Here is a 24455-nt window from a genome sequence, read left to right as displayed (position 1 = left end):
AAGGCAGCACGAGGGTTAAATTCGGTTGATTTTAGTCGGAATAGCCTAATCACTTAGCCTACAGCTCAATTATTGCGCCTCCCTATCACATCCGTTCACTTAATTCACACGTCTAATAACACCACAGGAGCCAAACAGTTCGCAATCATGGCTAAATGTATTTGAACGAACAAAACATTGTCCATCAGTAGGCCTATATATAAATATTTTGATATTTATTCATTTTTAATATTTTACTTTCATTGGTTTGGCTGCCCACCTGCATTAGCCTAGGCCGCAGACAACAGTTTGTGAATCGCTGGGTCTAGTAGGCTATATTCATCAAACACAGATGTTCATCAAACACCCTAACCCTAACACCACAGATCTGGCTTTGTCGAAATAGGCTACCGGTAAACCTCTGGATAAAGGGGTTCATTTTCTTGCTACCGTGCGGAAGTCTAAAAAAACTGGCCAATCGCATTTTTGTCTTCTATCCAATCCTCTTGATGAAAGACTGAGGCGCGAAATTATCGCAAGAGTATTCTTGAGTTCGTCTGGTTGAAGAAATTCAACGAATAAAAGAAGATATAACAAGTCATTCATTCTTAGGTATGACATATTTGTTTGAATTTTGCTAGCTTTGTTAAAAATACCACACGACAAAATGTATTGTTTACTAGGGTGAGAAATTTAGACAATTTGTCTAATCATTGGCGTCAGGCAACTTCATTAATAAATTGTAAAGTTGTCCCTCAAGTCATGAATTACTTTTTTTCCAATTTACTTGACCATAGTCTTGCAGAGCAAAAACGGCCTAAGACACCCCTCTTGAACATTTCATTTGTCTTTCATTATCTTGTTTCCTTGATGCTTCACAGCGAGACTAGTCAACAATTACGTTAGCACTAGCTAGCTAGCAATCCGATTGTTAACCCTGAGCGCCATCGCGTCATCATGGCTCAGTCGGATGAATCAAGTCAAGCCAGGTAAGGTCAACTAACTAAGCTTCAAATGATCCGTTACATCTCATTGGTTGTATATATCTTTTTGTAGACGCAATAATGTCAATTCTAAGATATCAATGTTCTTGCATATTTGCAGCTCTGAGGAGACATTCGACATGTCCGATTCAGACAGTGACTTTGAGGTCGAATTCAGATCCACGAAGGAGAGAAAACGGAATGTCACCAACGCACATGGACCTGTGGTCTGTACAGGGCTCACAACTTAACTTGTTTTCCTCACTGTCCCAGTACCGTCACGAAGTGCAAAATTAGCCGTCCCAAACTGAACTTGACATTCTGACATGTTATTTGCAACACTATTTAAGTTATCCATACTGTCGTGGGGCTCAAATCAATGTCTGAATTTCAATGTGAATACACACACAATTTTCTTGCCTGTTTCATGGTGGGGCTGTAGCCCAACCAAGCCATACCCTGCCGCCGCCCGTGTGTGTAGCAGCTCTATGTAATGCGCGTCGTCATACTTGAAAGTGGTTTAACGGCCGATCACGGGACCCACATGGCTAATGTAACTGCCAAAAAGAGGAGGAAGAAGAAAAGTATTGGGTGTGTAGCTAGCTAGATCCCTCTCACACCTGAATAATTCATTCAGTCTCAGCTGTGTATTGTAAACTTAGGTAATCACAACCAAGATTATTTTATTTTTTTACCAGCAATAGCCTAACATACTAATTTGAGTATTTGTCCCACCTAGATATTTCACCCCATCTGGCAATACCGCACGTCATTTCGAGTGGCAAGTTCAGTAGGCTGCAATAATTTACTGTGAATCCCTTCAATAAATTGTCATTTTATCTACTATTTCAATCCTCAGCCACCCAAGAGACCCAGGCGCAAAGCTGCGTCCCAGCCCAGCTCCAGGTCTGGCCCCGGCCTGAGCCCCACCCCTCCAGCCTCCTCCCCCCAGCTTCCCTCCCATGGGACCCCCAGGCCAGTCTCCCCCAAACCGCTCTCCCCTAGGCAAGAGAGGCGAGGCAACAAGGACAGACAGTTCATCTGTGCAGGAGACATGTATGAAGCCATACGCTCTGGAAAGAGTGCCGTGGTGGTGAGTGGGAGGGATGGGGGTGGGAGGGATGGGGGTGGGAGGGATGGGGGTGGGAGGGATGGGGGTGGGAGGGATGGGGGTGGAGGGATGGGGGTGGAGGGGAGGGATGGGGGTGGAGGGATGGGGGTGGGAGGGATGGGGGTGGAGGGATGGGGGTGGGAGGGGTGGGGGTGGGAGGGGTGGGGGTGGGAGGGATGGGGGTGGGAGGGATGGGGGTGGGAGGGGTGGAGGGGGGCTCCGGCAGGGGGAGGGCCCAGGAGAGAGGGGTGGATGAGTAATGATGGGGAAACAAGCCCTTTAAAGTCGACAATGGTGGCCATTATCATGCGCTGTCACCAGCTGACTGATCTGACCCCACACAGTCCCTTTGATGCCGAGAGGATAGAAAGCTACCATTGGGTCACACGGTCAATGATTGACAGCATGCGTCCATCCCACCCATTGTGTGTTAGGTGGCCGTTTTTTGTTGTCAGAGTGTGTGTGAAGGGGGGGGGGGGGGGTGAAGGAGGGAATGCAGTGCAATAAAAGATGAATGCACTGAAAAAGTAACAGGCACTAATAAAAAAAAAAGGGTTTCATTCAGTACAGTAGGCAGTGACATCACAATAAAGAATGCATCTCTTGACCGCTCAGCCAGGAGAACCCTATGAGCAGCTGTTGTCCAGGCTTGTGGTGTTAACAGATATAAACTGAATACTCTTAATCCGTTGTTCTAATGAGTGGATGTGGACAACGAAAACAATAGTATTGGTGGACGATTGTTGGTATGAGACGATTAGGGGACAAGGGTTTAAAAAGATGTAACTGATCCACATATCAATAACAGTGCCACGAATGCTGCTTCTTCATTGGTTGTCGTTCTCTGTCAATCATCAGACGGTGGTGGATGAGTGGCTGGACGGCTACAAGCACGACCGAGAGGCGGGCCTCCTGGTGCTCATTAACTTTGTGGTTCAGTGCTGCGGATGCAAAGGTCAGAGGTCGAAAGGGTGTCTGGAATTGAGAGGGCTGGGGGGAGATTGGGGTCAAAGTTCAGAGGATTATCTCTTAACCAGATTCTAGAATGGGTATTCATCAGCACTCTTGTATTGATCTTTTGGCATGCTAACCATGCAGGGCCTGGAGTCAGACCTGCTTTTCTCAGCCCTGGTTCTCGGACCCCCAGCCCTGCTTGTTTGACATGTTTCCCTCTTCCAACCACACTTGATTCAAACGAAGGGGTCATTATTAAGCTTGTGCAGAGCTTGATGACAACCCAGTCACTTGAATCAGGTGTGTAGGAGCAGGGAAACGTCTATAACAAGCAGGGCAGTGGGGCCTGAAGACCAGGGTTGAGAGACATTGAAGTTAAATGACCTCTGGGCTTTCTTGTTGGATTCACGAATGAACCGCTCTTCAATCACAGGTGTGGTGAGCAGGGAGATGTTTGACAGTATGCAGAACGCAGAGATCATCAGCACCCTGACTAAGGAGTTTAACGAGGTGAGGCAGCATCACACTCCTGAAGCTGAAAGGTTGTTTAAAAGGGGGAAAAAAAACTATTCCTTAAATACGAGAAGCACCAATACATATCAGTCCAATGCGACGTGGCACACACTTGTATTTGGTGTGTGTGTTTGTGTACATGTGTGTGTGTGTGTGTGTGTGTGCTTCCAATTATGAGAAAGCTTAATGAACGTCCTGAGCTAATTATAGTGCTGGAGAAGCAACACACTCCAATTCCCTTCCTTTGGCTTCCCCAGCTCTGAAAATGCAGTCAGCGCCGTGCGCTGGTGTCGAGAGAGCGGCTCATCAGCTTCTCAAGTTTATAATGAGTGAAGACACCGACTGACGTGTTAGGGAAATGCTTCTCCTTCATTAGACAGATATTCCCCCTGCATGTACTCAGCCAAGCTAGATAAGATGGGTTTGTCGTCAGTTAGGCAGGCTGTTTGTAGCTGGCTTTGGGCTTTGTAGAGAAGGTATTTCTGCGTTTCGAATCCTAAACTTTAAACGTTACTATAATGCCCCTTCCCCCCCAAATAAGTACTCATATCTTCTCTGTGTATCAGTCCACGCTCCAAAACCAAATACTTGGTCCTTGTCGACCTTTAAACAATAAATTTGTTCACCTCTGTCAGATACCTATCGATTTCTCAGCTCCAGCTACCATACAATCAAACCTGTCCAGATATCTAGCGTTACTCCTTGACATAAACACAGTTTGTGTGGACGGGTCTACCTGTGTCCATAGGGCACAGGTAACGTTCAGTGGTAGATCGACTGCAGATCAAGAGGTTGCAGACTTGCACCCCTTCCTGGACGTCACTTCGGATCAAGGCATGTGTACATATAAACATAAACGTTATTAATATTGCCACGTATGTGTTGTCCAGGAGTCTGTAAACTACCCTCTGTGCACCCCTGGCCCCCAGTGGAAGCGCTTCAAGGCGGGGCTGTGTGAGTTCTTCAGGGTGCTGGTGCGCTCCTGCCAGAACAGCCTGCTCTACGACGACTACCTGTTCTCCTCCCTGCTGGCTCTGCTCACCGGCCTGTCTGACTCGCAGGTCCGAGCCTTCAGACACACCAGCACCCTGGTCGGTGAGTCACGCTCAGATTGAGAGGGGAAAGATGGACGTGCGAGGATAGTGGGTCTGTGTGTGTGTGTGTAGGGTAGGTGAAGATGAATGGTTTCAAGTTTTAGCGAAATAGTATAATTTTCTGTGGTGGCGTATATGTATGTAAACATATGCATGCTACATGTGTACCGCGGTAGGATACTATCTGTTCAAGGCATTTTGACTGGAGCTTGTCATGCTAAAGGGTGTCTCCTGTCCTGGTCACAGCCATGAAGCTGATGACGGCGCTGGTGGAGGTGGCGGTGACGGTGTTCGCCCAGGTGAAGACCACGCAGAGACGCTACGACGTGGAGACGACCAGGAGCCCAGAGGACAGAGCCCTGGGCAGGCTGGAGGAGCTCCAGGCCAACGTCAGCCAGGTCTGGTACACACACACACACACACCCGTGCACACACACACCCGTGCACACACACACACACCCGTACACACACACAACCGTGCACACACACACACACACCCGTGCACACACACACACACCCGTGCACACACACACACCCGTGCACACACACACACACACACCCGTGCACACACACACACACACACACCCGTGCACACACACACACACCCGTGCACACACACACCCGTGCACACACACACACACACCCGTGCACACACACACACGGTACGTTGTTAAACCTACTCTCTGACAGACACACACTTGCATGGATACATGCATTTACGCTTCCTGTGTGTGTGCACATGGCCCACGTGATGTGTGGGTGCGTTTATGCGGTCTGTGTGTGCGTTTATGCGGTCTGTGTGTGCACATGCACGTGTGTGTGTTTATGCACGTGTGTGTGTTTATGCGGTGCGTGTGTTTATGTGGTCTGTGTGTATACGTTATGCACGTGTGTGTGTTTATGCGGTGTGTGTGTTTATGCGGTGTGTGTGCGTGTGTTTATTTGGTCTGTGTGTATACGTTATGCACGTGTGTGTGTTTATGCAGTGTTGTGTGTGTGTGCGTGTGTTTATGTGGTCTGTGTGTATACGTTATGCACGTGTGTGTGTTTATGCAGTGTTGTGTGTGTGTGCGTGTGTTTATGTGGTCTGTGTGTATACGTTATGCACGTGTGTGTGTGTTTATGCAGTGTTGTGTGTGTGTGCGTGTGTTTATGTGGTCTGTGTGTATACGTTATGCATGTGTGTGTGTGTGTTAATGCGGTGTGTTTGTGCCCAGCTGCTGGAGCACCAGGAGGAGCTGTCCTCCATGATGAACGCAGTGTTCCGGGGGGTGTTCGTGCACCGCTACAGAGACCTGGTGCCCGAGGTCCGGGCCGCCTGCATCACAGAGATGGGGGAGTGGCTGAAGGAGAACCCCACTGTCTTCCTGAACGACGGATACCTCAAGTACATGGGCTGGACCCTGCACGACAAGGTGGACACACACACACACCATACAGGCTCATTCACAGGCATGCAAACTCCTCACCTTTAGGTGAGACTCACCTTTTTGAAACCAAAATGGGTCACCTACGTGACCACCTACGATCCGATGAGAAAATATTTGTGGGGGGGGTTAGGGTTGGGGGGGGGGTGGTCGTGGCCTTGGCCAACACAGCATTTTACCCGTGCTTCGCAACTTTACAACTGGCTCTGGAACCAATCGTCACTCCTAATGCCTAAACCTCACAGCCAATCAGGGGCAGAGTGGGGAGAGGTTTTCTACATTGATCTAGCCTCTTAATTTCGCTCTCAAAGTGCACTAGATTGATGCGTTTAACTTTCAAATTTAAGATTTTTTCGGGGGTTCACCGTATCGTTCTCACATTTTTTACCCCTGACCTTTTTGCATGCCTGCATTCAGCATGGGGAAACACTGACTAAATGTCAACGACTGATTAGCATATCTAGCAATGCTTCATGTTCTTTAACATCTTCTAGGGGCAATATTGTGTTGATCTGTAGTGTATGTGTGTGTGTTCCTGTGTGTGTGTGTCACAGCAAGGTCTCGTGCGTCTGCAGTGTGTGCGTGCCCTGCAGGGTCTGTACCAGGAGAAGGACTTCATTGGGCGCCTGGAGCTCTTCACCAGCAGGTTCAAAGTAGGACTCCCATCTGAGCGGACCTCTCTCACCCCACTCTCTCTCTCTCTCACCCCACTTTCTCTCTCTCTCTCACCCCACTCTCTCTCTCTTTGTGTCTGCTTCATTATCTCCAGGCTCGCTCTCCTCTGAAGACAGCTCTGTCTTTTGTCTGTCTGTCTAGAATCATTTCAGTCTCAGTGCTTCTGTCTGTCGAGGCTTCTGTCTCAGACAAGGTTGTTTGTGTGAGTTTAGCTCAGTCTGGTTGCATGTTTATCTAACTAGAAAGGGTGGCTAATAATCTCCTGTCAAACACATGAAAAACTGGCTTCACACAGAACTCTAAGCCTCTCATGTTGCGTGAGATAAGTGTGTTTATGCTTTGGCTTAGCTTCCTCCCTTCTGTTTGTTTATTTGTGTGTGCGCGTGTGTGTGTGTGTGCATGCGTGTGTGTGTGTGCAGGAGAGGATGCTGAGCATGGTTCTAGACAGGGAGCCAGACGTAGCGGTGGAAGCCGTCCAGCTGCTGTTGCTCATCCAACAGTGAGTGTGTGTGTGTATATATTTGTGTGTGTGTGTGTGTGTGTATATGTGTGTGTGTGTGTATATGTGCTCAGTTGTCTGCTAGTGTGAGCTTGTCTCAAGGCTTTTGCAGACCAAGTCCAGATAATTTGTGCAAAGAATTTGGAGGTTGATGAATGAATCCAAAGCCTGCTGTGAGTTCTTCCACACCAGGTCCCTCACTGAGGTACTGTGACCATGCCTGATTAAAAAAACCTTCTGAGCAGTTTAGATTTTTGCTCATTTTGAATACAATAATAAAACAGTTGACTTTCAATGATTTTAGGGGTCATTAAATGTCACAAAGTAGACATAATTAAAAATTTAAAAATCTGTTTATTCGTGTTGTTTCTGCGATTCCCTCCATAGTTTTTTTTTTGTCAACATGCTTGGACTACTCCGTGTGCGTGCGTGTGTGTGTGTGTGCAGGAGGACAGAGGAGGGCCTCTCTGAGGAGGAGAGCAGCAGTGTGTATCCTCTGGTGTTTGCAGCACACAGAGGCCTGGCCTCAACTGCTGGAGCTTTCCTCTACCACAAGTACGTCTATCCCTCCATCCATCCCTCCATCCATCCCTCCTCCATCCATCCCTCCAATCCTCATCCCTCCAACCCTCCTCCATCCAACCCTCACCCAACCCTCCCTCCATCCATCCAACCCTCATCCATCCCTCCCTCCAACCCTCATCCCTCCTCCATCCATCCCTCCTCCGTCCCTCCTCCATCCATCCCTCCAACCCTCCTCCATCCATCCCTCCAACCCTCCTCCATCCCTCCTCCCTCATCCTTCCAACCCTCCTCCTTCCATCCCTCAGTCTCCTCCAGCTCACGTTGGAAAGCAGTTCCTTATTGTGTGTGTGTGTGTGTGTGTGTGTGTGTGTGTGGTTGGTGTCAGGCTGTGCAGTGTGATGGCCAGGGATAATGAGGATCAGGATATGGGAGCTCGTAGGGCTGCGTTTCTCAACATCCTGGTGTCCTTCTACACCCAGAGTGAGGTAAACCCTCTCCCTCTCTCTCTCTCTCTCTCTCTCTCTCTCTCTCTCTCTCTCTCTCTCTCTCTCTCTCTCTCTCTCGTACACTCTCTTCCTCTCTCTCTCAAACACTATCCCTCTCTCTCATACACTCTCTCCCTCTCTATCTCCCATACTCACTTTCTCACTCCGCCCTTCTCTCTGTCCCTCTCCCCCTTGTCTCTCTGTCAGTTCCATGAGCACGGGGCCTACCTGGTGGACAGCCTGTGGGCCGTGGCAGCTTCAGAGCTGAGGGACTGGGAGACCATGACATCACTGCTGCTGCTGCAGGAGACAGAGCCTGGCCAGGGTACAACCACACACACACACACAGAGAGAGAGAGAGAGAGAGAGAGAGAGAGAGAGAGAGAGAGAGAGACACACATACACGCCTGTACATGTGTTCGATGCTCTTTCTTTTGCCTAATGTCTTCTACCCATCCTCTTTCCTGTAGCCCACCACTTTTTTTTTCTCTCAATTTATACTGTGCTTCTCCGCCTCCCCTCTTCTCCTGTCCTCCTCCCCTCTTCTCCTTTGTCCTCCTCCCCTCTTCTTCTTTGTCCTCCTCCCCTCTTCTCCTGTCCTCCTCCCCTCTTCTCCTGTCCTCCTCCCCTCTTCTCCTTTGTCCTCCTCCCCTCTTCTCCTGTCCTCCTCCCCTCTTCTCCTTTGTCCTCCTCCCCTCTTCTTCTTTGTCCTCCTCCCCTCTTCTCCTTTGTCCTCCTCCCCTCTTCTTCTTTGTCCTCCTCCCCTCTTCTCCTTTGTCCTCCTCCCCTCTTCTTCTTTGTCCTCCTCCCCTCTTCTTCTTTGTCCTCCTCCCCTCTTCTCCCGTCTTCTCTCCTGTCCTCCTCCTCGTCTCCCCAGGTCCGAGCGATGAGGAGGAGGGGGCGTTGATAGAGCTGATGATGTGTGCCATGAGGCAGGCAGCAGAGGTGCACCCCCCTGTGGGGAGGGCCCAGGGCAAGAAGGTGATCTAGCAGCCCACAGCAAGCTCTCACTGCAGGGGTGGGATTACACATGAGACCTTCTACATGGCTGCACTGTGTGTGTGTGTGTGTGTCTAAGGTCCTCAGCATGAAGGACAAGAAGACGCAGGCTCAGGACAGGAGGCGCATCACGGCCCACTTCATCCCTCTGCTTCCCCAGCTCCTGGCTAAGGTGCCACCAGCCAGGGTGACCCAGCCAGGGTGACCCAGCCAGGGTGACCCAGCCAGGGTGACCCAGCCAGGGTGACCCAGCCAGGGTGACCCAGCCAGGGTGACCCTCCCTGCTGCTGGCCCACAGCCGCACCTCACAACCACTCACAGGCCATGTAGACACACATAGTAGGTACCACACACTGAGGTAGTATGCAGGGTGGATGATACCAAGTGTCCTCCGCTCTCGTCCAGTACTCTGCAGACGTGGAGAAGGTGACCAGCCTGCTGAAAGCACCGCTCTACTTTGACCTGGAGACCTACAGCAGCACCAGCAGACTGGAGAAGGTAGGGAGGAGGGAGGGGAGGAGGTAGGGGAGGAGGGAGGGAAGGAGGGAGGGAGGGAGGGGGGAGGAGGAGGGAGGGGGGGAGGTAGGGGAGGAGTGAGAAGGTAAGGGAGGAGGCGGGATAAGGAGGGAGAGGAGGATGGACAGGGATAGAGAGAAAGGGAGGAAGAGGAGGATAGGGGGAGAGAACAGAGGATGGGGGTATAGGGAGGGGTGGGGGGAGGGAGGGATGAGAGGGATCTCTCTCACCCCCCTCCCCCTCTGTGTGTCAGTGTCTGGACGTGCTGCTGGTGCAGGTGTGGGCCGTGGTGGAGAAGCACACAGATGGGGGCGTGCTAGAGGCGTGTGCCCGCGTGGCCTGCGCCCTCTCCTCCCCCCGCTACACCTTCTCCTCCCGGGCGGACCTGGCTCTCAGCCAGCTGCTGGACCGGCTCACGGACAGATTCAGCTCCCACCTCAACGACCTGCTGCAGGTGAACACATGCACACACACACCTGGACACACACACATACTTAGACACACACACACAGACCTAGACACACACACACCTACTTGCACTTACGTAGACACGCACCCACACGCTAAGACACCAAACCAGATGTGTTACCCTGGACCTGCATAATCCAGCAGACACATTGGTTGAACTCCCTCTCCTGTGTGGTGTCAGGGGACTGCTGATGAAGATGATGTGTACAGTGCAGCCAACACCCTGAAGAGGATTGCAGCCTTCAGCAGGTACCGTGTGTGTGTCTGTGTGTGTGTGTGTCTGTGTCTAGATGTGTGTGTGTGGCCAGTTCAGAGAGAGCCCGATACAACAGGGTGCGGGTGTTTTCCAGTGCCAAGGACCTGACAGGCTGGAAGCTGTTTGAGCCCTGCTTCAAACTCCTGAAGAGCGGAACAGAGTCCACAGATATGGACAAGGAGGTCGGAGTTTCTCTGTTTCTGTCTCTCTCTCTCTCTGACTCTCTCTCTCTCTCTGACTCTCTCTCTGACTCTCTCTTTTCTCCCTGACTCTCTCCCTGACTCTCTCTCTCTCTGACTCTCTCTCTCTCTGACTCTCCCTGACTATCTCTCTCCCCGACTCTCTCTCTCTCTCTCTGACTCTCTCTCTGACTCTCTCTCTGACTCACGCTTGCTGTGATAGAAGTGTGATTAGAGATGTTCCTGACTGAACTGTTTCTGTGTCGTTTCAGCTCATGGTACCTGCTCTGACGTGTGCAGCCTTCCACCTGCTCTGGGAGAGACAGAAGGTGTCCTGCTCCACACCCTCTGAGGTGATCTTCCTCTCTCTCTCTCTCACCATCTCTTCCTCTGTCTCTCTCTCACCATCTCTTCCTCTGTCTCTCTCTCACCATCTCTTCCTCTGTCTCTCTCTCACCATCTCTTCCTCTGTCTCTCTCTCACCATCTCTTCCTCTGTCTCTCTCTCACCATCTCTTCCTCTCTCTCTCACCATCTCTTCCTCTGTCTCTCTCTCACCATCTCTTCCTCTGTCTCTCTCACCATCTCTTCCTCTCTCTCTCTCACCATCTCTTCCTCCCTCTCACCATCTCTTCCTCTCTCTCTCACCATCTCTTCCTCTGTCTCTCTCTCACCATCTCTTCCTCTCTCTCTCTCACCATCTCTTCCTCTCTCTCTCTCACCATCTCTTCCTCTGTCTCTCTCTCATCATCTTTTCCTCTCTCTCTCTCACCATCTTTTCCTCTCTCTCTCTCACCATCTTTTCCTCTCTCTCTCTCACCATCTCTTCCTCTCTCTCTCTCACCATCTCTTCCTCTCTCTCTCACCATCTCTTCCTCTCTCTCTCTCACCATCTCTTCCTCCCTCTCACCATGTCTTCATCTCTCTCTCTCACCATCTCTCCCTTCCTTCCTCCCTCTCTCTTTCAGCATCTCTCTCCCTCCCTCTCAGCATCTCCCTCTCTCTCTCTCACAGGAAGACACCGCCCCTCTGCCAAATACACACAGTTCATCCTGTCAGCGTGTCTCTGCCAGCCTACCTTATTTATACACCCAAGGTGCACCATGTCCCAGCAGTGCTCTGGCCGATCTCCTCCCCGCCACGGCACTGTGGCTGTCTTATTTACCCGCCCACCAGCTGTGTGGACAGCAGGCAATTAACACCGCAATCTGCTCAACTGATCCAGAGCCCACACACACACACACGAAGAGTCAAAGCAAATTAGGAATACTCAAACATGCATGGGTGTGTGTTTACCCAAGCTAGATTCCCCTCTTACAAGACAGCGAGCAGGAAGACCCTACCCAATCACACGATGCCATTCCGACGTCTTTCCCTGTCTCTTTAAATGTCATCCGGTCTCCATCTGCTGTTCTTCCCCCTGTTTTTACTCTGTGTCACATTCACACACACTCACGCATGCACACACTGTAATAACATATGCTAATACTCTGTCTCTCACACACACACTCTCACACACTCTCACTCACCCTCTCTCACTCACACACTCTCTCACACACACACACACACACACACTCTCTCACACACCCTCTCTCACACTCTCTCTTCCACACACCCTCTCACACACCCTATCTCTCTCTCTCTTACTCTCTTGCAGGTAGAGCTGAAGCAACTGAGGAAGGAGTTCCGCTCGTTCTGTGTGGTGTGTCAGAGCTGTCTGTCTGTGGCCCATGCAGAGATCAGGGACCAGGTTAGAGAACACACACATAATCACACACCAGTCAAGTCCTACACTACCCATATGAAGCATATGGCCTGGATGGGTTACCCAGCACATAGACGCTGACTTTGTAGAGACAGGGACTGTCTGGTGCGCTCGATCCTGGACTGGAGAGCTGCTTTGATACGACGGCAAGTTATAAACTTACTAACTCCAAGACTCCCCACTTCAAAGAGAGGTTTTTACACACTTCTGTCCTCGACCGCCTAGTAGCCAGATGCTGCTAGGTTAAGCCTGATGAAGGGGGTGATCAGAGCCCCACAAAAGCATCTTCACGAAGTGTGTGTGTCCTAGTCGTTTGAGCTGCTGTGTAACGTGTGTGTGTGTGTGTGTCCTAGTCGTTTGACCTGCTGTGTAACGTGTGTGTGTGTGTCCTAGTCGTTTGACCTGCTGTGTAACGTGTGTGTGTGTCCTAGTCGTTTGACCTGCTGTGTAACGTGTGTGTGTGTCCTAGTCGTTTGACCTGCTGTGTAACGTGTGTGTGTGTCCTAGTCGTTTGAGCTGCTGTGTAACGTGTGTGTGTGTCCTAGTCGTTTGAGCTGCTGTGTAACGTGTGTGTGTGTGTCCTAGTCGTTTGAGCTGCTGTGTAACGTGTGTGTGTGTGTGTGTGTGTCCTAGTCGTTTGAGCTGCTGTGTAACGTGTGTGTGTGTTAGTCGTTTGACCTGCTGTGTAACGTGTGTGTGTGTCCTAGTTGTTTGACCTGCTGTGTAACGTGTGTGTGTGTCCTAGTCGTTTGAGCTGCTGTGTAACGTGTGTGTGTGTCCTAGTTGTTTGAGCTGCTGTGTAACGTGTGTGTGTGTCCTAGTCGTTTGAGCTGCTGTGTAACGTGTGTGTGTGTCCTAGTCGTTTGACCTGCTGTGTAACGTGTGTGTGTGTCCTAGTCGTTTGAGCTGCTGTGTAACGTGTGTGTGTGTCCTAGTTGTTTGAGCTGCTGTGTAACGTGTGTGTGTGTCCTAGTCGTTTGAGCTGCTGTGTAACGTGTGTGTGTGTCCTAGTCGTTTGAGCTGCTGTGTAACGTGTGTGTGTCCTAGTCGTTTGAGCTGCTGTGTAACGTGTGTGTGTGTGTCCTAGTCGTTTGACCTGCTGTGTAACGTGTGTGTGTGTCCTAGTCGTTTGACCTGCTGTGTAACGTGTGTGTGTGTCCTAGTCGTTTGACCTGCTGTGTAACGTGTGTGTGTGTCCTAGTCGTTTGAGCTGCTGTGTGACCTGCTGCTGCTGTTCGGGCTGGGCTCTGTGAGGTCTCAGCCCGCCCTGCACAGCCTGGCTCTCCCTCCCTGCGACCCGCTCCGCTCTGAGATGGCTGCCTTCCTCCTGGACCACGTCTTCACCGAGCCTGAAGACCATGAGCTGGCAGGTAGGTCATCATAACAATCCTGCCATCATAAGTCCTACCATCATTACAGTACTACCGTCATAACAGTACTACCATCATAACAGTCCCACCTCTATCAGGTAGGTGATCATAACAGTATCCCTGTTATATTTATTATGTATCAGTGAGAAATGTCTGTCACAGATGACAGGTTGTTCTGCTCTTCCTTCTGTCCCGTCCTCAGGTGAGGAGGAGGAGGCTGAGGTCAGGATATCCACTCTGCAGCGCAGGAGGAACCAGCTGGCGGGCTACTGTAAGCTGGTCATCTACGGAGTGCTGGACCTCAGCGCAGCCACCGACATCTTCAGACACTACAGCAAGGTAGGGGAGAGAGGGAGGAGGAGGATGAGTCAGACGCAGAGAGGGGGGGGGGAGAGGGGGAGGGAAGACATCGAAGAGAAACGGGGGCGGAGGAGATATGGACAGAGCCTGTGAAAACGGGACGGATTGGAGGGAGTTTTTAGAATCGGTCAGAGAGGAGAGAGTGGGTGTGGAGAGACCGCAGAGGAAGTTAGTTACTGTAGACAGACAGGGCTGTACTGTAGACAGGCAGGGCTGTACTGTAGACAGGCAGGGCTGTGCTGTAGACAGGCAGGGCTGTACTGTAGACAGGCAGGGCTGTACTGTAGACAGGCAGACAGGCAGGTAGACATACAGGGCTGTACTGCAGACAGACAGACAGACAGGGCTGTACTGTAGACAGACAGACAGGCAGGTAGACATACAGGGCTGTACTGCAGACAGACAGGCAGGGCTGTACTGTAGACAGACAGACAGGCAGGTAGACATACAGGGCTGTACTGCAGACAGACAGGCAGGGCTGTACTGCAGACAGACAGGCAGGGCTGTACTGCAGACAGACATGCAGGGCTGTACTGTAGACAGACAGGCAGGGCTGTACTGTAGACAGACAGACAGGCAGGGCTGTAATGTATGTGGAGCTGAGGATGACTGTGTCTGTTTCTAGTTCTACAAAGACTACGGTGACATCATCAAGGAGACGCTGTGTAAGACCAGGATGATGAGTCCGGTGCAGAGCGCCAGGACGCTGTGTCTGAGCCTGCAGCAGGTGTGTGGTAGCCCCGCCCCCTCTGCTCCGCTGTCTGATGGACACCTGCCATTTAGACCTGTGCTCAGGTTTGCGTGTATAGAAAAAGCAGACCTTATAGAAAGGAAATGGTAAAGATTGAGCTGATCTAGGGTTGAAGGATTGTACAGGTGTGTGTTTTGAAAGGTTTGACACCAGATTCTGACAGGTGTTTGCTGGCATCTATGTTTTCTGAACCACGTGTGTGTTTGTCTGCATGTGTGTGTCTGCATGTGTGTGTCTGCATGTGTGTGTCTGCATGTGTGTGTCTGCATGTGTGTGTCTGCATGTGTGTGTCTGCATGTGTGTGTCTGCATGTGTGTGTCTGCATGTGTGTGTGTGTCTTCAGATGTTCACAGCGGAGGTGTCTGAGGAGCAGGGAGCTGGTGACCTGGGGGAGATCAGAGATCTGGCCCGGCGTCTGGCCATGAGCTTCGGCATCGACCTGCAGCGCGTACGCAGCCCCCTGCTGGCCCTGCACACGTACGCAGCCCTGCCTCTCCTCCTGACCCTCCCCTTCACCATCCTGCTTGTTTACTTTCACACCTGTCTTACCGGGTCTCTGGACGATAGGGTGGGCTATCCTCCTCTGAAGGCGTGCTGTGTTGTGTGGTTGTCTTAGCGACGGGATCCGGTTTGCGTTCCGGGAGGCAGAGGACGGGGACCCGCCCCCTAACCTGGCGTTCCTGGAGATCCTCAGCGAGTTCAGCTTCAAGCTCCTCCGTCAGGACCGCGCCCAGATGTGAGACACCACCGTCATCATCATAAGCATCATCACACATTCCTAACTGCCGTTTCAGTCTAGTTCTGCATCTCTCCAACACTTTCTCGTTACATTTCAGTCATTTAGCAGATGCTTTAGCAGGTACCTTTTATCCAAAGCGACATCGTAAGCATGAATCCATTGTCTCTCTCTGTCTGTCTCTCTCTTTCTCTATCTATCTGTATGACTATGTTAAGCCTGTGTTCTGCTCCTCTCTTTCACCAACCGTCTCTGGAGGAGGGGATCCCTCACTGAATTGCCCCTCCCAAGGTTTCTTCCATTTTTTTCTCCTGTAGTGAGTTTTTCTGGGAGTTTTTCCTTGTCTTCCCTGAGGGTTTAGGTTGGTTGAGGGGCAGTTCTATGGGCGTATGTGAAGCCCTCTGTGACATGCTTGCGTGTAAAAAGGGCTATACAAATAAATGTTGATTTGATCTCTCTCTCAGATTGGTGTTCCTGAAGGGTGAGTGTGGCTCTGCTGCCCCCTCCTGTCAGGCTGTGAAAATGTACCATCGCTCCCTGCAGCCTGGCCCCTCCAGGAGCGCTGAGGCCCCGCCCCCCCACAGCACGAGCACTGAGGCCCCGTCCCCCCACAGCACGCCTGTGGCCAAGCGCAGACGACCCTCCCCCCCTGGTGACCACACACACACACGCACACACACACACTGAGGCCCTCACATCGCCTCACGCACCTCTCACAGGGCCACATCTGGGGAGGATAAACATTTAGTTACATAGATCCAGATGGATAGAAAGATCCATCGATCACACCCTAGGGCAGATCGCAGGCTTCCAGGTGTTTTGGTGACAGCTGAGCTGACCTCTGACCCCTCCAGGCACGGTGTCCAGTGTGAGTGAGGAGGCGTGGCTGGACAGCAGTGGTGTGAGGGGCAACCTGTCTGGCCCCACCCTCACCTCCACCCTGGAGAGGCAGCCCGCCGCCCACGCCAGCTACGCACCCAGTATCGTCTCCGAGGCAGAATCTGACGACTTCTCAGAGGGGTAAAAAGAATGACTTAATTTGTATTCTGTATGTATATTAAAAAAAATGTTCAGCGGTGTTCAAACGACTTAGGAAACACATGGGTCAAAACACTAAGTATTAGTCGATATCACACTGTAGTTTTAGTTGCAGATTAAGTATACAAATGCATAATGCAAAGTGTATTAAACACCATACTAAACGTTGTTTGCTGTGTTTCCAGGTCAATGATGCGCAGGGTGGAACCTAACAGACGTGCCCAGCCCAGCCCCTCTGAGCTGGACTCCCATCTCACACTGTAAGACACACACACATACTGCCGTTGAACAATGAGTTCATATGGAACGTTCTCACACTGCCTATAGTTCTCAACTAACGAGTTGATAAAATTGCAGTTGTAAAATAAGTGTCACTGTGTCTAAGCAACCGTTTATCTGCAAAGCAAGGTAGTTTACGTTAATAGACACCTCAGGCCAGGATGTTTACCACGCCATTTTGAAAGTGTGCTTTGAGTTTGAGGAGGACAGTCCTGTGTTTCTCAGACTCACCCTGATCGAGGAAGATGAGCAGGAGGTTGATATAGACGAGTTTGAGAGCAATGATTCTGACAGTGGGACGGCCATCACCCTGGTACGTTACATAGCCCGTTCACACAGGAATGACTATGCCACATTAATACATAACACAGTATTCAATTCAATCTACTTTTTTGATTCATTATTGTGTTTAATTGCATTTTCCTGGGGCATGTTCCATAAAGCGAGTATCGAATACTTGACCTGACATAAACCTGTCTTATTTGGTAAACTCGCTTTATGGAACAAGCCCCTGGGCTTGTTAATAACCTCCAGTCCATCTAACCTTAGTAAATCACCGTATTTACTTGTATTTGTTACAATAATTAATTGTCCTTAGCAAATGTATCATGAAAAAAACCTCATGCGGTGACATCATCCACCCAGGTTGGTGGCACCCCGTTCCTGTGGGTCAGGGTCTCACCTAGGGGTGGGGAAAAATCGATTCACATTTGAATCACGATTATCAGCTAGCGATTCAGATCGATTCACAAATTCATGTGAATCAATTTTGTTTTGTTTTTTATATATATTTGTTTTTTATGCTTTTTATTTGTATTTATCTTGGAAAAATCGTGAATCGATTTTTAATCGAATTGTGACCCCAAGAATCGATTTGAATCATGATGTATCAAAAGATTCCCACCCGTAGTCTCACCACTGTCGTCTGTTCTGTTTGTTTTTCTCATTTTTCCAGCCCTCAACAAGACGCTCCACGAGTTACCTAGAGGATCTGTTCTAGTGGGACGGTGCTGCATGCTGGCGAGGAGGCTCTGGGGCCTGTTCCATACAGCGAGCTCACCACGCTTCTGTTAGGAAAAGTAACTGACATAAGCCTGGCTTATTCAGTAAACCTGCTGTATGGAAGAGGCCCCATACCTGCCCTGTGCATGATGCATGTGTGGGTAGCTCCAACATGATATACTTGGATGAACTTGGTTTGTGAGGCAAGGTTTGGTACATGGGCCTGAAGAGGCTGCAATGATCAAATGTTTTGTTTTACAGTTTGTTTGTTTGTTAGGGTTTTGATAAATGTTTGGGGTATATATATGATCTAGTCTACAACTAGAACTGTTTATGGATTGTTTGATAATATAGGCTATGCAGGGTTTTTTTCTGTTATTGTGACCTTGTATGTTCACTAAAATAAAACACGTTTTATTGCTATATTCACGTCCGTTTTAACTAATTTCTTTTTTTAACGGTTGATATCTTCAAGAAGCAAAGTCGTTGATGGATGTGATATTAGGTTACAAAGAGTTCACTTATGTTCTTTCTTGTCCCACAGGGAAATTCGGTTTGCAGCAAAGCACAGATAAACAATGACAGAACACACAACAGTACAACAACACAATCTATAAAAAGTATTATGTATAGAATTTGCTAACATAAAGTTATAGGTGCTAACTGTGAACAAAAAAAGAAAGTTTGCCCACGAGTTCCCTTTAACGTCACATTTAGGATACAAGCGGAGAGCATAAAGCACCTTGTGGTGGCCAGCCTGTACTACAAAGCAAGTTCAACATGAGCCCGTGATTTATTTTCGTCAGCTGGCTTCACTAAGCCTAACAACCGCAATTGCGCATAAGCAGGGTCATGACGGTGGTTGTTAACTTGTTAAATCACCCCAGGTTTTCTCAATGTAGCGACGAGCGCGGTAACATAAAATGGACGGTGTTAGCAACGTATGACCAGTCGAAAACATGGACAAGTCTAGAGCAGCCTACTTCACTGAAGAAGAGAAAACGATCATCTTAAACAAATATGAAGAGTTTAAACACATAATACAGGAAAAAAGCTACACAGCTGCTGCTGCCAGAAAAAGAAAGGACATCTGGCAAAAAATAACCGACTGCGTGAATGCGTAAGTTAATAGGCTTCTCAATATCACTCAATGGGGGTGTTTCAGAAAGCGAGTTTAGTGAAAACTTAGCCTAGTTAACTTAGACTTGATGGAAACTGGGTTTACGATTTCAAAGAACCAGTTCCTCGTTTCTCTGAGTCTGTTACTAGGGCAACATACTCCGTGAAGCTAACCTGCTCGCTAGCAGGTTTTATTCAACTAACCCCGAGTTTATCCTGCTCTTCAACTGAAACCTGAATGTGTCAGTCAGACATGGCGCGTCTTTTTTCTCGAGGAGCTAGTTGATTTCGAAGCACAAATACTCCACAGAAATCTCAGTCGGGAGAGGGTCATCAGACCTCGATTCGATGCTATAATTCCCTGATGAATATATTTATGAGCGATAGCTCTAGCTACCGTTTTCTGCACAATCATTTACCTGAACAATAGCCTATTCTTAGCCCTCATAGGCTATGACACAAAATGCTCTCAGTTTGGAACAAGAACACGGAACGAGCAGTCTGTACAATATGCTAGCCTAATCCTTTTTTACCAATCACTTCCCATCTCAAAGGCAATGCCGTTGGCCATCTCTTCAGCCTGATGGCGGTGGTGGTGGACCAGTTCTCCCTGCCTCAACCTCTTGTCCAATAGTATTGGCTAAAAAGGCCTATTGGATGTCAAATGTAAGCACACTTGAGACTTTTATAAAAGAAAGCATTTCAACATCAAATAGCCTACTGGCAGTGTGGAGATGGCTGACAATTTAAAGGTAGGTTATATTGCTCAGAATTTTAATGTATTTTTTGCATCATAAATGGGGAGTCAGGTGGCTGAGAGGTTAGGGAATCGGGCTAGTAATCAGAAGGTTGTCGGTTTGATTCCCAGCCGTGCAAAATGATGTTGTGTCCTTGGGAAAGGCACTTCACCCTACTTGCCTCAGGGGAATGTCCCTGTACTTACTGTAAGTCGCTCTGGATAAGAGCATCTGCTAAATGACTAAATGTAACAATGTAGAATTGCTGAAAGAAATGTGAGCACACACATATAAATGTTGAAGTGGAACACAAAATTAAAGTTTTTTTCCAAATTAAACTCGTGCATTGACTAATCAGCAATTTTCTGCCAGCCAACTCACTTTCTTTTGCTGCTGCTATGGTAGCCCATTGCTTAAAAAAAAAAAGTATTATTTGCCTCAATATCAGTTCATATTTGGCAAAAGCAGTCATTCTAATTCCACTGGGGAGAAATGGGCAGTTCGAGTCTTTATTTCTCCTGTTGCCCTGATAAATAGCCTAGTGTTATCTGTGTTACATTGACGAGGGCTTTTTATATCCTTGTGCGCAAGCTTAACTCAGGGTTAATTAGACTCCAAGTTGACTGAACTCATTTTTCCCACTTGTTCTGCAACTGTCAACTGAGTTTGACAGGTCAAGTCAGTGCTCAACTCAGAGTATGTTAACCCTGCTTTTGAAATACCCCCAATAAGGAACTGGTAGATTTGACTCTTACAATAGTGTTTTCCATCCTATTAATCGGATATATTCTTATCGCGTATGAGACCATTTTCACCTTGTTTTTTCAGCTGCAACCATGGCAGTGTGAAAAGATCCTGGGAGCAAATAAAGCATAAACACAAAAACATAATTCAAACCGGTAAGTAGGCCTAAACTACTTTCAAATCTCATGGTCATGAAATTACATGGCTACATGTAGGCTACATGGCTAGCGCTTTAATATGTCTTTGTTTTAGGAGGATATTTTATGCATATAGAACAATGAAATGGGTTTTAAATTGCTTGCAGCCAACAGGAAAGAGGCGGGGAAGACAGCAGGGGGCCCTCGTCCACAGGACTACCCTCCTGTTGAGGAGCTGGGCCTCTCCCAGATTCAGGGTGGCCCCTTAACGGAATGGGGCATATCCCCAGACACAAATGGCAGCTCCCAAACAGGAATATTTGTGAAGGGTACGTTTCAATGAGGCGTTGTTAAAATACTGGGTTGCGAATTCAAACTTATTATTGTGAGAGTAGTCAAATGCATCTACTTTCTTTCCAGTTGAAGGAGAATCCATGTTGTTGTTGTCACCACCCACGCTGCTGCATACAAAGGTAATAGAACAGCCAGTCGGGTATACAGTTAGGTCCATAAGTATTTGGACATTGACACCATTTTCATCATTTTGGCTCTGTATACCACCACAATGGATTTGAAATGAAACAATCAAGATGTGCTTTAAGTGCAGACTTTCAGCTTTAATTTCAGGGTATTTACATCCAAATCAGGTGAACGGTGTAGGAATTACAACACATTTTATATGTGGCCCCCCCCTTTTTAAGGGACCAAAAATAATTGGACAAACTAACATAATCATAAATCTAATTGTCACTTTTAATACTTGGTTGCAAATCCTTTGCAGTCAATGACAGCCTGAAGTCTGGAACCCATAGACATCACCAGACGCTGGGTTTCGTCCCTGGTGATGCTCTGCCAGGCCTCTACTGCAACTGTCTTCAGTTCTTGCTTGTTCTTGGGGCATTTTCCCTTCAGTTTTGTCTTTAGCAAGTGAAATGCATGCTCAATTCAATTTAGGTCAGGTGATTGACTTGGCCATTGCAGAACATTCCACTTCTTTGCCTTAAAAAACTCTTTGGTTGCTTTCGCAGTATGCTTCGGGTCATTGTCCATCTGCACTGTGAAGCGCCATCCTATGAGTTCTGAAGCATTTGGCTGAATCTGAGCAGATAATATTGCCAGAAACACTTCAGAATTCATCCTACTGCTTTTGTCAGCAGTCACATCATCATAAATACAAGGGAACCAGTTCCATTGGCAGCCATACATGCCCACGCCATAACACTACCTCCACCATGCTTCACTGATGAGGTGGTATGCTTTGGATCATGAGCAGTTCCTTCCCTTCTCCATACTCTTCTCTTCCCATCATTCTGGTACAAGTTGATCTTGGTCTCATCTGTCCATAGGATGTTGTTCCAGAACTGTACAGGGTCTTTTAGATGTTTTTTGGCAAACTCTAATCTGGTCTTCCTGTTTTTGAGACTCACCAATGGTTTACATCTTGTGGTGAACCCTCTGTATTTACTCTGGTGAAGTCTTCTCTTAATTTTTGACTTTGACACAGATACGCCTACCTCCTGGAGAGTGTTCTTGATCTGGCCAACTGTTGTGAAGGGGTTTTTCTTCACCAGGGAAAGAATTCTTTTGTCATCCACCACAGTTGTTTTCCGTGGTCTTCCGGGTCTTTTGGTGTTGCTGAGCTCACCAGTGCGTTCTTTCTTTTTAAGAATGTACCAAACAGTTGATTTGGCCACACCTTATGTTTTTGCTATCTCTCTGATAGGTTTGTTTTGATTTTTCAGCCTAACGATGGCTTGCTTCACTGATGGTGACAGCTCTTTGGACTTCATATTGAGAGTTGACAGCAACAGATTCCAAACACAAATACCATACTTGAAATGAACTCTAGACCTTTTATCTGCTCCTTGTCAATGAAATAACGAACTCCCATGAGGGAATAACATACACCTGGCCATGGAACAGCTGAGCAGCCAATTGTCCAATTACTTTTGGTCCCTTAAAAAGGGGGGGGCCACATATAAAATGTATTGTAATTCCTACACCGTTCACCTGATTTGGATGTAAATACCCTGAAATTAAAGCTGAAAGTCTGCACTTAAAGCACATCTTGATTGTTTCATTTCAAATCCATTGTGGTGGTATACAGAGCCAAAATGATGAAAATTGTGTCAATGTCCAAATACTTATGGACCTAACTGTACACTGGCATGGAATATGTGGTTGCTGATCGTGGATGGATTAGACCACACATTATACATTACACTGCATTGTTTTCTCAGGTGGAGGTCCTAGATGACAAGGAGGCGCAGTCAACATGCTCAGAGAGAACTTTGGGGGTGATCACACTTTCATGTTTTAAATGGGCCCATCTTAACACAGATAGTGAGTGTGGACACTTGTCTGGAATCGATTTCTTGCTAATGGTGGTATAGTATGTAATGGTGGTATAGTATGTACATGAGACATGGCTTCCTCAAGTGTTCTCCATACAAAAATTAATTGAATGCTTCCATTGCTATTACGTTAATTTTGCAGGAAGAGGGAAATCTTCCTCCCCCCGAGTTTATTGCCACCACTTCTAGGCCAAGCGGATCACCAGGGGTAAACTATTAACCTTAAGTTAAACAGGTCAAAATAACATTTGCATTTTTCAACTGAGCCTTGCAAAGGGACAAGGCTTATTATATGTTAAAGAAACTATGTAATTTGTTTCAGGTTGGAACAGACAGTGTGAGGACCCTGTACAAAAGATCCTTAGAGCTGGATATAGAGTACAAAAAACTCAAAATTAGAAAAATTCAGCTTGAGGTGGAGAAACTAGAGCATGAAAAGAAGGTATTCCAGTCACTGAATTTTATTCCTCAGGGTAGGTAACAATTAAACTCAAGTGTATTTCTTTTTGTTCCTAGGAAAGGGAGAAGAGAATGAAACCCCCAGAATGAAAAATAAAATTTTAAAAAACAAGTGGAGAAAAGCTGTGGTATTTGTGTTGTGTATGAGGGAAAACATTGTGTGAGTCCTGCCAGTAGGGTGGTCCAGGGGACCAAACCAGGATGGAATTACGGGGGGTTTTGGGGGGGGGGGGTACGGGCTATTGGCATTCACTGCTTCAAGTCAACCAGCTGCAGGGGGCTGTCGGCTCCGTCGGCGCTGCATGAAGCCGAACACACCTATTGTTGATAGCCCCAATAGCCCCTCCAAATGTCTGCATGTCCCTGTCTGACAGTCATGGAAGGCTGATCCAGGCCACTTTGCCTCAATGCTGGTGACCATGTACTGATGGTCACAAGTCATCTGCAGAAGCATGTGAGGATAGGGATACTGCCACAAGATAACATTAAAGTACATGTGTATTTTAAAGGACTCCATGGAGGACACATCAATTCCACTGTTCTGTGTGAATATTTACATGTGCAAAAAAGGAAAGCCCTTTTTTAGCGTCTATCCAGGCAATGTGCCAGTATGAGAAAAATATCATAATTTATCCTTTACTTGAATGTTGATGCTGTGGAATGACTTGCGATTGACAAAATCGCCTTCATTTGCCCAGACTTGGCCAGTAGGCGGTGCTTCATACATCTTGATATGTCATCTCAAACATTGCCTGCTCCGGAGCAGGTGGTGTTCGGCATAACAGATCAAGACGTAGAAAAGTACCGCCTACTGACCAAGTCTGGGCGAATGAAGGCGATTTTGTATTGATCTCTGTCCCACACTACCTGAGATCTAATGTCCTACTTTCGCCAAATCTAACCTCTGGTTAATCTGCTCGAGGTGGTTCGAAACGGTCTGTG

General features: G+C 48.2%; 2 protein-coding genes across 9 annotated transcripts; both read left to right on the top strand.

Annotated features, from left to right (window-relative positions):
- The first annotated feature begins 391 nt into the window (after positions 1-391).
- Positions 392-18390, top strand: LOC134032759 (cohesin subunit SA-2). 3 transcript variants are annotated; one of them, XM_062476813.1, is made up of 33 exons: positions 392-591; positions 861-968; positions 1084-1189; positions 1822-2055; positions 2932-3028; positions 3461-3537; positions 4431-4635; positions 4881-5032; positions 5852-6049; positions 6616-6714; positions 7156-7235; positions 7683-7790; positions 8146-8245; positions 8453-8570; positions 9123-9226; positions 9324-9416; positions 9650-9742; positions 10014-10214; positions 10410-10477; positions 10579-10666; positions 10936-11016; positions 12320-12412; positions 13629-13797; positions 14000-14136; positions 14783-14884; positions 15252-15385; positions 15525-15644; positions 16109-16211; positions 16242-16296; positions 16499-16664; positions 16868-16942; positions 17172-17274; positions 17917-18390. In XM_062476813.1, exons 2-33 carry the CDS (start codon positions 937-939, stop codon positions 17959-17961), a joined length of 3636 nt encoding a protein of 1211 aa, XP_062332797.1. In that variant the 5' UTR covers positions 392-591; positions 861-936; the 3' UTR covers positions 17962-18390. The 3 variants fall into 3 exon arrangements, with proteins under 3 accessions (XP_062332797.1, XP_062332799.1, XP_062332798.1); XM_062476814.1 differs by having other exon boundaries at positions 397-591; positions 17187-17274; XM_062476815.1 differs by lacking the exon at positions 17172-17274 and having other exon boundaries at positions 394-591.
- A 357-nt stretch (positions 18391-18747) lies between these two features.
- LOC134032409 (myb/SANT-like DNA-binding domain-containing protein 4) lies at positions 18748-23625 on the top strand. 6 transcript variants are annotated; one of them, XR_009932017.1, is made up of 9 exons: positions 18748-19083; positions 19637-19748; positions 20648-20718; positions 20875-21029; positions 21121-21173; positions 22941-22997; positions 23197-23262; positions 23377-23496; positions 23571-23625. XR_009932017.1 is itself a non-coding variant. In XM_062476382.1 (8 exons), the coding sequence occupies exons 1-8, from the start codon at positions 18923-18925 to the stop codon at positions 23601-23603; spliced, it is 723 nt and encodes a 240-aa protein (XP_062332366.1). In that variant the 5' UTR covers positions 18748-18922; the 3' UTR covers positions 23604-23625. The 6 variants fall into 6 exon arrangements, 1 of the variants encoding a protein (XP_062332366.1); XR_009932015.1 differs by having other exon boundaries at positions 20868-21029; XR_009932016.1 differs by having other exon boundaries at positions 19637-19834.
- Positions 23626-24455: the final 830 nt, after the last annotated feature.

The sequence above is a fragment of the Osmerus eperlanus genome, chromosome 13 (assembly GCF_963692335.1).
Source record: "Osmerus eperlanus chromosome 13, fOsmEpe2.1, whole genome shotgun sequence".
In the NCBI taxonomy this organism is placed as follows: domain Eukaryota; kingdom Metazoa; phylum Chordata; class Actinopteri; order Osmeriformes; family Osmeridae; genus Osmerus; species Osmerus eperlanus.
The sequence above is the reverse complement of the archived record's forward strand: the minus strand, read 5'-3'. Positions and strand labels throughout refer to the sequence as shown.

Coding starts and splice junctions, on each gene's coding strand:
- LOC134032759 (XM_062476813.1), top strand. CDS start 937: ATGGCTCAGTCGGATGAATCAAGTCAAGCCAG. Junction 6,715..7,155: donor TCTTCACCAGCAGGTTCAAA/GTAGGACTCCCA, acceptor GTGTGTGTGCAG/GAGAGGATGCTGAGCATGGT. Junction 9,743..10,013: donor GCACCAGCAGACTGGAGAAG/GTAGGGAGGAGG, acceptor TCTGTGTGTCAG/TGTCTGGACGTGCTGCTGGT.
- LOC134032409 (XM_062476382.1), top strand. CDS start 18,923: ATGGACAAGTCTAGAGCAGCCTACTTCACTGAAGAAGAGAAAACGATC. Junction 19,084..20,647: donor ATAACCGACTGCGTGAATGC/GTAAGTTAATAG, acceptor TTGTTTTTTCAG/CTGCAACCATGGCAGTGTGA. Junction 23,263..23,376: donor GGCCAAGCGGATCACCAGGG/GTAAACTATTAA, acceptor AATTTGTTTCAG/GTTGGAACAGACAGTGTGAG.